The sequence below is a fragment of the Bombina bombina genome, chromosome 4 (assembly GCF_027579735.1).
Source record: "Bombina bombina isolate aBomBom1 chromosome 4, aBomBom1.pri, whole genome shotgun sequence".
Taxonomy (NCBI): Eukaryota; Metazoa; Chordata; class Amphibia; order Anura; family Bombinatoridae; genus Bombina; species Bombina bombina.
Window position 1 is genome coordinate 566,432,108 of NC_069502.1, and position 13,795 is coordinate 566,445,902.

At 46.3% G+C, this 13,795-nt stretch overlaps 1 protein-coding gene across 2 annotated transcripts in view; it reads right to left on the bottom strand.

Moving 5' to 3' along the window:
* Nucleotides 1-13,795, bottom strand: part of LOC128656564 (gamma-aminobutyric acid receptor subunit rho-2-like) — a 321,708-nt gene that overhangs the window by 130,147 nt on the left and 177,766 nt on the right. For both annotated transcript variants that reach the window (XM_053710539.1, XM_053710538.1), the window contains one exon: nucleotides 4,897-5,120. In XM_053710539.1, coding sequence (XP_053566514.1) covers nucleotides 4,897-5,120 — 224 coding nt within the window. The remainder of the gene's footprint in view (nucleotides 1-4,896; nucleotides 5,121-13,795) is intronic.

Sequence of the window (13,795 nt, forward strand, 5' to 3'; positions counted from 1 at the left end):
ATCAAGCGGCATCTTCAATCTTCTTTCTTCTGGCTCCATCTTCATCCCGCCGATGCGGAACATCCTTCCACCACAACGAACTCCCGATGAATGAAGGTTCCTTTAAGGGACGTCATCCAAGATGGCGTCCCTCGAATTCCGATTGGCTGATAGGATTCTATCAGCCAATCGGAATTAAGGTAGGAAAATTCTGATTGGCTGATTGAATCAGCCAATCAGATTCAAGTTCAATCCGATTGGCTGGCTCTAGGTTCCAGTGGAGGAGGAGCTAGGCAGGTGTTGCTGAGCTCGCAGCTCCAGTCCCACAGCTACTGGCGGTGGAACACTTCGCGCCTTACCTCAAGCTCTGAGGCTGCTCTTGTGGACAGCTAATAAAACCGTCTCTGGAACCTGTACCAGTGGACTGCGATCTCACTGGTTTATACCCTTTCCTCCCTAGTCATTTGGCCCTACCTGAACTAACTTAAAGATTCATCTGGTCTGACCGGGTGTAGGACACGCTATTCGTGTTCCTACCTTAAGGCAATTTCATCATTTCTGCCGGTGTCCTCCCTGATACCCTAACTTTACCTCCTCTCCCCGTGTCTGCCATCTGCCGCCCCTGTTTGGACAACCTCAGGCTTCAAACCCACAGTACATTGCTACAATTTTACCTGCTGCGCTTTCCAGGACTTCTTCTACTTGGGGTCCGTTGGAGTTGCTGCTCAGCGTACGCCCCGCCCCCCTCCCCAACCGGTGCTGCGTGGGAGGGAGCCGGGCCCGGTCGTGGATCGGAGACTGGCCGTGAGAAACTCTTTCACCTGCTGCTCGGGGTGCTCGGCGTGGCATCTCTCTCTCCCCTCCCACTGGTGCTGCGTAAGGGGAGTTGAGTTCTGAATTGTGAGCAGGGCCGTGGAGTGGGATCTCCCGTTGGCGGCTATCCGTGAGCCTGAGCCACTCTGCAAGATCCGGATGCTGAAGACAACTACAGCGGGCGGCCGGGTAATATGAGAGGGGGTGAGTTTTCCAACACTGTCTTTTCTAAAAACCTATCTGGCAATAAACTTGAATCCCTGGGGTAGGAATCCCAGGAAAGAACTTTTGGGCTAAATGACTGGGTACGGCTGGTCTGGAATCTTAATGTGAGGGACTCTGTATAACATTAAGCGCATAGCAACCTCCATTTGAAAGGGTCCTTAAGGAAAAACTTTTTTTGATTAAGTATTGAGTGCAAGGAAAAAGAGTGTAAAGGACTAACAAAGTCTAAAGCCTGAAGACCCGAAATAAGTTGCTACAGGATTCCCTGTTAGCATAATTAAACATAAAATCTGGGACTTTGCTTATGCTATTTAAATGTATCTTTTTCAGGAAAAACAGTAACAAAAAAGTTACTCTTAAAAAGACCACAATGTATCACATCTTGACATAATGTTCTCTGATTCACTGTGACCTATTTCTATTGTTTTTTTCTCTGCTGCTTGGTCCCCTATGTAATCTGACTAAGAAAGATCTATTTACAAATGTTTGGCATCTGAAAGTGATAAAATTTTACTAAGTGTTGCTAAGGACAGGTTCCTAAAAACCTATATTTAATGCTAGAAATTATTGCAGTTCCTTTCTCCCTCTCTCTTGGACAGAGGGATCTTGGAACTGGACTAATTTAATTTTTAGATATTCCTTAAGGATATCTCATTAAAGGGCCAAATAAGCTTGAAGGTGTCCCATGTCTCGAGAGATGTTTTTTAAGTGTTGGCAGCCTTAGCCTACTGTACTGGAAATAATATTTGAGCGAACAATAGTTCATCTAAGTCTAAACCTGGCAAATGGGTCTCGTTAGCTTCCCTGGCAAGCTTACTTAAGACTATACACTACACACTGTTATCACTGGGGGGAATTCACATAAAAATTCTTTCCTTTTTTGTCTCATCTTGTGGTAGAATTGACTAGGCCACCTTCTTAATTCAGAGCTTTATACCGGCTGGTAAATCGCACTTATTAAATTATAATTGGGCATCACAAATACACTGCCCTTGTGTTTTTTTTTTGTTTTGTTTCTTTTTGCACTCACACGTTGTAACTAATAATCAACTAATTCTTTTTCTTCCCCCCTCGGGGTCACTATCACACCTCCCTTTTTTTTTCTTTCTCTCACTTAGTAGACACTCGAATTGCTTTTGTAACCCTCCCTAACACCCCCCACTATCACTAAACCACAATTGGTACATGGATAAGTTTCTTGGCCCTTCCGCCAAAACACCCTCCCCAGCTATGACAGCTAGACAAAGGGAAAGGAAGCCTAAAGGCACACAGGACCCAGCCGCTGATGTTCAATCAGCCTTACTAAATACACCTATGCCCGAAATATTAAATATTCAAAGTTTGGTTGCTAGCATTTCTGAGGCCCTCTCTCCTAAGTTTGAGGCCTTGAGGATGGAAATTAAACAAGATATATCCTCTTTAACACAAGAAATCAGACAATTCTCATCCCGGCTGCAAGAGGCTGAGCAGAGAGTGTCTGACTTAGAAGATCTTACAACAATACATGGCTCTAAGCTTGATAACATTTGTAGTGATATTCAAAAAACCCTCTCTAGGTTAGAAGACTTAGAAAATCGCAGTAGAAGGAACAACATTAGAATAATTGGTCTTCCAGAAGAGAAACAGTATGAGGATTTGAGCTTGTTTATCTAAGACACACTGACTGCAGCCCTTAAACTCCCACCCTCATACCCACGTATCTTGTAGAAAGGGCACATAGAATGGGCTCACCCCGTACATTGAATAAAAACACTTCTAGACCTAGACCTATCATTGCAAAACTGCTTAACTACCAAGATAAAATTACTCTTCTACAACATTTTCTGAAAATTCAACCTCTTAATATTAACGGTGCTAGGGTCCTCATGTTTCAAGACTTCTCGGCTGAAACAGCCTCCAAGAGGAGAGATCTGGCACCTATCTGCACTAAATTTATAAACCATGGATTTGACGCTACTATAATCTATCCCGCTAAAATTAAAATAACAGAGAATGGCACAGCACATTTTTTTCAGAGGCCCTTGCAGCTGAGAAGTTTTTAACATATCTGGACCCACCAGTACCAGGAAGGTCAGCTTCCTCCTAGGTAGAGTTGACCCAGTGACTGGGTAAACATGAAGGCAAGGATAAAGAGGGACAATGGCTGGTTATTGGGTTGGTTTTTTTGTGTTTTTTTGTTTTTTTTTTCTCTTTCTCTCTCTCTCCTCCCTTCCCCTCCCTGCTCCATATAACTATTAAAACTATAAGAAAATGGAAAAAGTTAAGATAACTTCGTGGAATGTGGGAGGGATCTCTACCCCTATCAAACGGAAAGCTATACTAACTCAACTAAGAAAATTTCAGACTGATATTGGGTTTATCCAAGAAACACATCTTAGTTCAGAAGAATCTCGCAAACTTAAAGCTGTCTGGGTTAGAGAAGTATTCTACTCACCTAGCGTTGGGAAAAAAGGGGTGTGGCCATTTTAATAGGGAAAAGGATTCAGCTTGAAGTTGTGCACTGTGAGTCTGATCCGGGAGGAAGATATGTTCTATTAAAAGTTAGAATCGCTAAATAGATGTACACGTTGTGTAATATCTACGGCCCCAATACCTTTGATCCAGAATTTTGGAATAAAATACAATCTAAACTTCTTTTATATAGTGAAGGGCATTTCATTTTGGGAGGGGATTTTAATATGGCGCCGCAGTTCCCGCTAGACAGACTTAGAGAAAATACGAAACAGAAAAGACAGAAGAAGGACAATCTAGAATTTAAAATATTCAATAAAATAAAACAAAACTTAGCATTACGTGATATCTGGAGAAGTCAGAACCCAGATATCCAGGAATTTACCTGTCTCTCAAAAGCACATAAGACCCTCTCTCGTATAGATTTATTCCTGATAGATGATCGCTTAGGAGCCCTGACGGTCCAGGCCGGAATGACCCCTATCCTATTATCAGATCATGCTCCTATCACTTTGGTAATCCAGCTTAAACAATCAAAACCTAAATTTCTGCGTTTTTATTTTCCACATTATTTGGCCTCGGACATGAAGTTTAAAACCTATCTTAGGACTAAATTCGAGGAATTTTTGCGATTTAATTTTTAATTTTCAATTTCTGAAACATTTATTTTCTTTTAAACAATATCAACTGCACATATATAGCTTTTGAGCAATATAAAACAGGCATATCAAGTTAAGCGCAATATCATTTTGTATAGTATTACTATTTCTTTGTGATTTTTTTTTTGAAAAATAATTGTCCATATAAACACCAAGATCATTGTGTTTTTGAGTTATATATAACTTTTAAGATCTCTGCATCATTTAGCCTGTGAGAGACAAAGGTTTATTTATCTGATATTTTGTATATTGCGCCCCCTTGAGTGGTGATGAGAACGTATCACCAGGTTGACAATATGTATAAGCCCCTTTCTCTACCTGATCTGCCGGAAGCAGAAGGTAGATCAGACATGAGCCCTCTTCTGCACTCTTTGTTATTGTTCTATCATGAGATGCAAGAACAAGATTGTAAGACATAGTGAAAGGCATTTCTTTAAATAAAGATCTTCATTTAAAACTTAGTTTTGTTTGGATTAAAACGAATGTCCTTTCTTTTCACATATTTTGTCACCCAAATAAAAAATCCCTGGGTGCACGGCCTAATGAAATCTTAGTAAACCAGTGCCTGAATGTAAAATAAAAAAGGTCATTAATGGTTTATGGGAGGAACCTCTAAGTTAAAAGTCTGAGAGGTCTTACATTTAAATTTATTGTATGGCAGACATAGGCTGGTATCCAATAGTGAACAAAGAAAACAGCTCTTGTCAGCAAGTTTCGTCTGATACTCTTTTCATTTCCCAACACAACCCAATGTAAGGTTATATCATACCTCATACTGTAGAGGACATGTCCATCTGGATAGACACGCAACATGATGTTATCTGTAGTTGTGTCATGAATAAAGGATCTTTTGGAGTGAACAAAAAAGACATCGGGAACCCATATCTTCTTCACCAGTCTACTATCAAATGTCATGCTTTTATTGGTGCTGCTTGGAAATGACAGCCGCTCATCCTTCCAGTAGTGCCTTAAATACAGTGTCATGGTGAAGTCCTGAAGCAGAACAAACAACAAATAAATTAAACACACTCTGCATGCACATATCCAAAAAAAACAAAACAAGCTAAAGCTAATTGCATAAAATTTATACTGAATACAGATACAAAATAATCACTTATCACATTTAAATTTTCCTTTGAAAATTCTGTTCTCATAGTAGAACAAGGGCATACGTATGTGATAAGTCTACTTATAGAATTTCTATATCACTGCCAAAATGTATGGTGATTGGTGCAGTACTTTCACATGTTAACAATTGGACAGATTCAGTTTATGTTACCAAGGTCTACAATGATATTGTATGATTACTCGGTAACATGTTTAGCTTCAGATCTGTGGGGAATTCATAAAGGAATTGCTAGAGAAATGCTTCGGATGTTATGGGCATAAGGTTATGTTATTGTACTGGGTCATGGGGCAATAATAAATAATACGTTGTAGAAATTAAACATAAAAGGACATAAAAGCCCAAAAGGAAAATAATAAGGGCTATATTACAAGTGGTGTGTTGTTTAGTGCTCCCGCTATAGGGAAAACCTTGGCAAACAAAGGGTAGGGAACAGCAGCCAAACAATTAGGCACGGGAGCCAGGAGACAGCCACTTCATCCACATCAATGAAACTCTAAAAGAAAGGGTGCTCCAGCCTTGGCAATTTGATATAAAAGACCTTTGTTGTGTCATGGTCCACAAAAAAAACAACGTTTCAGACCTACATTAGGTCCTTAGTCATGTCTGGGAAAACTTTGCTAGAAGTAAGCTTTTTGCACGCATCTGGTAGTGTGTGTATTACAAGTTGAAAGTAAAAAGTTTGCACTTAAGTCAAACCCGACGCATGCTTACTTCCGGACTTTAGATATCAAGAGCGTGCTAACGCATTATCCCCATAGACACTTATCACTCGCGCAATTACCCGACAGTAGTTTTTTAATATTGCACATTCTAATGTTATTTTTATATATATATTTTATATATATATTTTTTTATATATATGTATATATATATATATATGTGTGTGTGTGTGTTTGTATGTATATACTTATACCTGTGAAAACATAGGAATGTAAAATAAAATATTAATAAATACTAATAATTATTAAATATTATTAATGTGATATATATATATACATACACACACATATATATGTGTTAGACCTTATTTGCAAGACACAAATTGCGTTACGCATATTTTTCATTTATATGTTTTTCACATTTTTTATATATATATATATATATACACAGTATATATATATATATATATATATATATATATATATATATAAAATAATAGTATACGTCCAGCTTGGAGAGAGGCTTCCGAGCTCAATATAAGACCCCAGATACTGGCCATAGATAAAGACAAAGCAAAGAAAAAATCCGGAGGTCAATAAAATATCAAATTTTAATCATATTCCAAAAGAGGATAAAAAACCTGTGGGGGGTCTGTACAAAAAACACTCAGCACATGGTACTTCCAGCTGACATGTTTTGGTGTAAAACCGTAATCATAGCTGTTTTTTACACCGAAACATGTCAGCTGTAAGTACCATGTGCTGAATTTTTTTGTACAGACCCCCACGGGTTTTTTATCCTCTTTTGGAATATGATTAAAATTTGATATTTTATTGACCTCCGGATTTTTTCTTTGCTTTGTCTTTATCTATGGCCAGTATCTGGGGTCTTGTATTGAGCTCGGAAGCCTCTCTCCAAGCTGGACGTATACTATTATTTTTCCCTGCCATTTTTTGCCCTCACAGTATCTAAAGGAACTGACAGGGAACTGTGGCCGTTTGGAGCACATGACTGGACGCAATTACGTCATCGGATGCTCACAGCGTGTGTAGTGACACACAGTGGATTCGGCATGGTAGCGGCTAGATTCTATCCCTCTAAAGGACACTCTGACATCACAGCAGTCACGTGACTGCAGTGAACACATGGTACAGAGAGCTGAGTGAGGAAGAAGCAGAAGTGCGGGAGACTCAAATCGATAGGACATTTTTTGCTTTCCTTCTGCTGCTGTCTGTGTGTCTCGTCGGGAGTGGTTATCTGGGCTTATGCTGGACATGGAAGAAACACTAATGTGAAAAAGGAGTGAGAAGAACCTGTGTTCTCATGAAGCAAGAAGCTGGGATCCTGATTAGAGGCTGCTTTATACAGCCAGCCAGAGATTTGTACATTGTCTTTTTTTCAACTCTGAATTATGGGAACCTCATCTGTGCCTAGGATTTGTGCTAGAAACATGAAGAACTGGTAGTGGTAAAATATTACACATGGAGCCCAACATTTGTTTCTATTCTTTATTTTCTAGGAGAGAAGCTTTTATCTGGGACTGCAGATGAGCAATGGGAAACCACTAAGATAAATAAAACTGCACTTGTTGTCTTGTTTATGTTTGTGGGGGTATCAGTCATTACATAATTAGTGAAATTCAGCTATAATTGTTAAGCTGTATATATGAAGCTTGCATTTAAAATGGACATTAATTCATAAGAACAGGAGTTAGTCAATATCTTTATGTGCTGGTGTTACTGCACAATATGACACCAAGGGGATTATGGAAAGGAAGGGGTTAATGGCTGTTCTTTGTATGACTGATGGGGAATAGTTATAGTATGAATGGGCATTATTCTCTCTTTCCCTGTGTGTAAATGTCTGTGTGTCTGTCTCCTTATGTATGTGATTTTTTTCTGAGTCAGAGACACAGAATGACAGACACACAGTGTACTTTTCTGTGTGTCTCTTTCTTTCTGTGTCCATGTTTGTGTGTCTGTCTCTCCCTCCTTGTCACTTTTCTCGCTCTCTCTGTCACTCTTTTCATACATTCACTTTTTTTTCCTGTCTCTCATTTTTTTCTTGTCCCTCTGTCTGTCACTCTTTCTCTGTCATTTTCTGTCTGTCACCCACGCTGCCTCTCTCCCTGTCACTCTCTCTCATTTGATGTCACTCTTGTTGTCCATCTCTTGCTGTCACTCTCTCTCTCCCCCTTGCTGTCACTCTCTCTCTCCCCTTTGCTGTCACTCTCTCTCTCGCTGTCTCTTTCTCTCTCTCCCTTGCTGTCTGTCTCTCTCTCTCCCTTGCTGTCTGTCTCTCTCTCTCTCCCTTGCTGTCTGTCTCTCTCTCTCCCTTGCGGTCTCTCTCTCTCTCCCTTGCGGTCTCTCTCCCTTGCGGTCACACTGTTTCTCTCTACCTTGCTGTCTCTCCCTGTCACTTGCTGTCACTGTTCCTCTCTGACTATTCTATTTTACTGTCTCGCTGTCACACTCTGTCACTAACTTTCTCTCTCTTGCTGTCACATTCTTTCTGTCTCGCTGTCTCTCTCTTGTTTATAACACTTGCTGTCACTCGTCTTTTTCTTCTCTCTCTCTCTCTCTCTCTCTCTCTCTCTCTCTCTCTCTCTCTCTCTCTCTCTCTCTCTCTCTCTCTCTCTCTCCACTGTCTCTCTCTCTCTCTCTCTCTCTCCACTGTCTCTCTCTCTCTCTCCACTGTCTCTCTCTCTCTCCACTGTCTCTCTCTCTCTCTCCACTGTCTCTCTCTCTCTCTCCACTGTCTCTCTCTCTCTCTCCACTGTCTCTCTCTCTCTCCACTGTCTCTCTCTCTCTCCACTGTCTCTCTCTCTCTCCACTGTCTCTCTCTCTCTCTCCACTGTCTCTCTCTCTCTCCACTGTCTCTCTCTCTCTCCACTGTCTCTCTCTCTCTCCACTGTCTCTCTCTCTCTCCACTGTCTCTCTCTCTCTCCACTGTCTCTCTCTCTCTCCACTGTCTCTCTCTCTCTCTCCACTGTCTCTCTCTCTCTCCACTGCCTCTCTCTCTCTCCACTGCCTCTCTCTCTCTCTCCACTGCCTCTCTCTCTCTCTCCACTGCCTCTCTCTCTCTCCACTGCCTCTCTCTCTCTCCACTGCCTCTCTCTCTCTCTCTCTCTCCACTGCCTCTCTCTCTCCACTGCCTCTCTCTCTCTCCACTGCCTCTCTCTCTCTCTCTCCACTGCCTCTCTCTCTCCACTGCCTCTCTCTCTCTCTACTGCCTCTCTCTCTCTCTCTCTCTCTCCACTGCCTCTCTCTCTCCACTGCCTCTCTCTCTCCACTGCCTCTCTCTCTCTCTCTCTCTCTCTCTCTCTCTCTCTCCACTGTCTCTCTCTCTCTCTCTCTCTCTCTCTCCACTGCCTCTCTCTCTCTCTCCACTGCCTCTCTCTCTCCACTGCCTCTCTCTCTCTCTCTCTCCACTGCCTCTCTCTCTCTCTCTCTCTCCACTGCCTCTCTCTCTCTCCACTGCCTCTCTCTCTCCACTGCCTCTCTCTCTCTCCACTGCCTCTCTCTCTCTCCACTGCCTCTCTCTCTCCACTGCCTCTCTCTCTCTCTCCACTGCCTCTCTCTCTCTCTCTCTCCACTGCCTCTCTCTCTCTCTCTCTCTCCACTGCCTCTCTCTCTCCACTGTCTCTCTCTCTCTCTCCACTGTCTCTCTCTCTCTCCACTGCCTCTCTCTCTCTCTCCACTGCCTCTCTCTCTCTCTCTCTCTACTGCCTCTCTCTCTCTCTCTCCACTGCCTCTCTCTCTCTCTCTCCACTGCCTCTCTCTCTCTCTCTCCACTGCCTCTCTCTCTCTCTCTCCACTGCCTCTCTCTCTCTCCACTGCCTCTCTCTCTCTCTCTCCACTGCCTCTCTCTCTCTCTCTCTCTCTCCACTGCCTCTCTCTCTCTCTCCACTGCCTCTCTCTCTCTCTCTCTCCACTGCCTCTCTCTCTCTCTCTCTCCACTGCCTCTCTCTCTCTCTCTCCACTGCCTCTCTCTCTCTCTCTCCACTGCCTCTCTCTCTCTCTCTCTCTCTCTCTCCACTGCCTCTCTCTCTCTCTCTCTCTCTCTCTCCACTGCCTCTCTCTCTCTCTCCACTGCCTCTCTCTCTCCACTGCCTCTCTCTCTCTCTCTCCACTGCCTCTCTCTCTCTCCACTGCCTCTCTCTCCACTGCCTCTCTCTCCACTGCCTCTCTCTCTCTCTCTCTCCACTGCCTCTCTCTCTCTCTCCACTGCCTCTCTCTCTCTCTCCACTGCCTCTCTCTCTCTCTCCACTGCCTCTCTCTCTCCACTGCCTCTCTCTCTCCACTGCGCCTCTCTCTCCACTGCCTCTCTCTCTCTCCACTGCCTCTCTCTCTCTCTACTGCCTCTCTCTCTCTCTCTCTCTCTCCACTGCCTCTCTCTCTCCACTGCCTCTCTCTCTCCACTGCTCTCTCTCTCTCTCTCTCTCTCTCTCTCTCTCTCCACTGTCTCTCTCTCTCTCTCTCCTCTCTCTCTCTCTCTCCACTGCCTCTCTCTCTCTCTCCACTGCCTCTCTCTCTCCACTGCCTCTCTCTCTCTCTACTGCCTCTCTCTCTCTCTCTCTCTCTCCACTGCCTCTCTCTCTCCACTGCCTCTCTCTCTCCACTGCCTCTCTCTCTCTCTCTCTCTCTCTCTCTCTCTCCACTGTCTCTCTCTCTCTCTCTCTCTCTCTCTCTCTCTCCACTGCCTCTCTCTCTCTCTCCACTGCCTCTCTCTCTCCACTGCCTCTCTCTCTCTCTCTCTCCACTGCCTCTCTCTCTCTCTCTCTCTCCACTGCCTCTCTCTCTCTCCACTGCCTCTCTCTCTCCACTGCCTCTCTCTCTCTCCACTGCCTCTCTCTCTCTCCACTGCCTCTCTCTCTCCACTGCCTCTCTCTCTCTCTCCACTGCCTCTCTCTCTCTCTCTCTCCACTGCCTCTCTCTCTCTCTCTCTCTCCACTGCCTCTCTCTCTCCACTGTCTCTCTCTCTCTCTCCACTGTCTCTCTCTCTCTCCACTGCCTCTCTCTCTCTCTCCACTGCCTCTCTCTCTCTCTCTCTACTGCCTCTCTCTCTCTCTCTCCACTGCCTCTCTCTCTCTCTCTCCACTGCCTCTCTCTCTCTCTCTCCACTGCCTCTCTCTCTCTCTCTCCACTGCCTCTCTCTCTCTCCACTGCCTCTCTCTCTCTCTCTCCACTGCCTCTCTCTCTCTCTCTCTCCACTGCCTCTCTCTCTCTCTCCACTGCCTCTCTCTCTCTCTCTCTCCACTGCCTCTCTCTCTCTCTCTCTCCACTGCCTCTCTCTCTCTCTCTCCACTGCCTCTCTCTCTCTCTCTCCACTGCCTCTCTCTCTCTCTCTCTCTCTCTCCACTGCCTCTCTCTCTCTCTCCACTGCCTCTCTCTCTCTCTCCACTGCCTCTCTCTCTCCACTGCCTCTCTCTCTCTCTCTCCACTGCCTCTCTCTCTCTCTCTCCACTGCCTCTCTCTCCACTGCCTCTCTCTCCACTGCCTCTCTCTCTCTCTCCACTGCCTCTCTCTCTCTCTCCACTGCCTCTCTCTCTCTCTCCACTGCCTCTCTCTCTCTCTCCACTGCCTCTCTCTCTCCACTGCCTCTCTCTCTCCACTGCGCCTCTCTCTCCACTGCCTCTCTCTCTCTCCACTGCCTCTCTCTCCACTGCCTCTCTCTCTCTCTCCACTGCCTCTCTCTCTCTCTCCACTGCCTCTCTCTCTCCACTGCCTCTCTCTCTCTCTCCACTGCCTCTCTCTCTCTCTCCACTGCCTCTCTCTCTCTCTCCACTGCCTCTCTCTCTCCACTGCCTCTCTCTCTCTCTCCACTGCCTCTCTCTCTCTCTCCACTGCCTCTCTCTCTCTCTCTCCACTGCCTCTCTCCACTGCCTCTCTCTCTCTCTCTCCACTGCCTCTCTCCACTGCCTCTCTCTCTCTCCACTGCCTCTCCCTCTCTCCACTGCCTCTCTCTCTCTCCACTGCCTCTCTCTCTCTCTCCACTGCCTCTCTCTCTCTCTCCACTGCCTCTCTCTCTCTCTCTCTCTCTCTCTCTCTCTCTCTCTCCACTGCCTCTCTCTCTCTCCACTGCCTCTCTCTCTCTCTCTCTCTCTCCACTGCCTCTCTCTCTCTCTCTCTCCACTGCCTCTCTCTCTCTCTCTCTCTCCACTGCCTCTCTCTCTCCACTGCCTCTCTCTCTCTCTCTCCACTGCCTCTCTCTCTCTCTCCACTGCCTCTCTCTCCACTGCCTCTCTCTCCACTGCCTCTCTCTCTCTCTCTCTCCACTGCCTCTCTCTCTCTCTCCACTGCCTCTCTCTCTCTCTCCACTGCCTCTCTCTCTCTCTCCACTGCCTCTCTCTCTCTCTCCACTGCCTCTCTCTCTCCACTGCGCCTCTCTCTCCACTGCCTCTCTCTCTCTCCACTGCCTCTCTCTCCACTGCCTCTCTCTCCACTGCCTCTCTCTCTCCACTGCCTCTCTCTCTCCACTGCCTCTCTCTCTCTCTCCACTGCCTCTCTCTCTCCACTGCCTCTCTCTCTCTCTCCACTGCCTCTCTCTCTCTCTCCACTGCCTCTCTCTCTCTCTCTCCACTGCCTCTCTCTCTCCACTGCCTCTCTCTCTCCACTGCCTCTCTCTCTCCACTGCCTCTCTCTCTCTCTCCACTGCTCTCTCTCTCTCTCCACTGCCTCTCTCTCTCTCTCCACTGCCTCTCTCCACTGCCTCTCCCTCTCTCCACTGCCTCTCTCTCTCTCCACTGCCTCTCTCTCTCCACTGCCTCTCTCTCTCTCTCTCCACTGCCCTCTCTCTCTCTCCACTGCCTCTCTCTCTCTCTCCACTGCCTCTCTCTCTCTCTCCACTGCCTCTCTCTCTCTCCACTGCCTCTCTCTCTCTCCACTGCCTCTCTCTCCACTGCCTCTCTCTCCACTGCCTCTCTCTCTCCACTGCCTCTCTCTCTCCACTGCCTCTCTCTCTCCACTGCCTCTCTCTCTCCACTGCCTCTCTCTCTCCACTGCCTCTCTCTCTCCACTGCCTCTCTCTCCACTGCCTCTCTCTCTCTCCTGCCTCTCTTTCGCCTCTCTCTCTCCACTGCCTCTCTCTCCACTGCCTCTCTCTCCACTGCCTCTCTCTCCACTGCCTCTCTCTCTCTCTCTCTCCACTGCCTCTCTCTCTCTCTCCACTGCCTCTCTCTCTCTCTCTCCACTGCCTCTCTCTCTCTCCACTGCCTCTCTCTCTCCACTGCCTCTCTCTCTCCACTGCCTCTCTCTCTCCACTGCCTCTCTCTCTCCACTGCCTCTCTCTCTCTCCACTGCCTCTCTCTCCACTGCCTCTCTCTCTCTCTCTCTCCACTGCCTCTCTCTCTCTCTCTCCACTGCCTCTCTCTCTCTCTCTCTCTCTCTCTCTCTCTCTCTCCACTGCCTCTCTCTCTCTCTCTCTCTCCACTGCCTCTCTCTCTCTCTCTCCACTGCCTCTCTCTCTCTCTCTCCACTGCCTCTCTCTCTCTCTCCACTGCCTCTCTCTCTCCACTGCCTCTCTCTCTCTCTCTCCACTGCCTCTCTCTCTCCACTGCCTCTCTCTCTCTCTCCACTGCCTCTCTCCACTGCCTCTCTCTCTCTCTCCACTGCCTCTCCCTCTCTCCACTGCCTCTCCCTCTCTCCACTGCCTCTCTCTCTCTCTCCACTGCCTCTCTCTCTCTCTCTCCACTGCCTCTCTCTCTCCACTGCCTCTCTCTCTCTCTCTCCACTGCCTCTCTCTCTCCACTGCCTCTCTCTCTCTCTCTCCACTGCCTCTCTCTCTCTCTCCACTGCCTTTCTCTCTCTCTCTCTCTCCACTGCCTCTCTCTCCACTGCCTCTCTCTCCACTGCCTCTCTCTCTCCACTGCCTCTCTCTC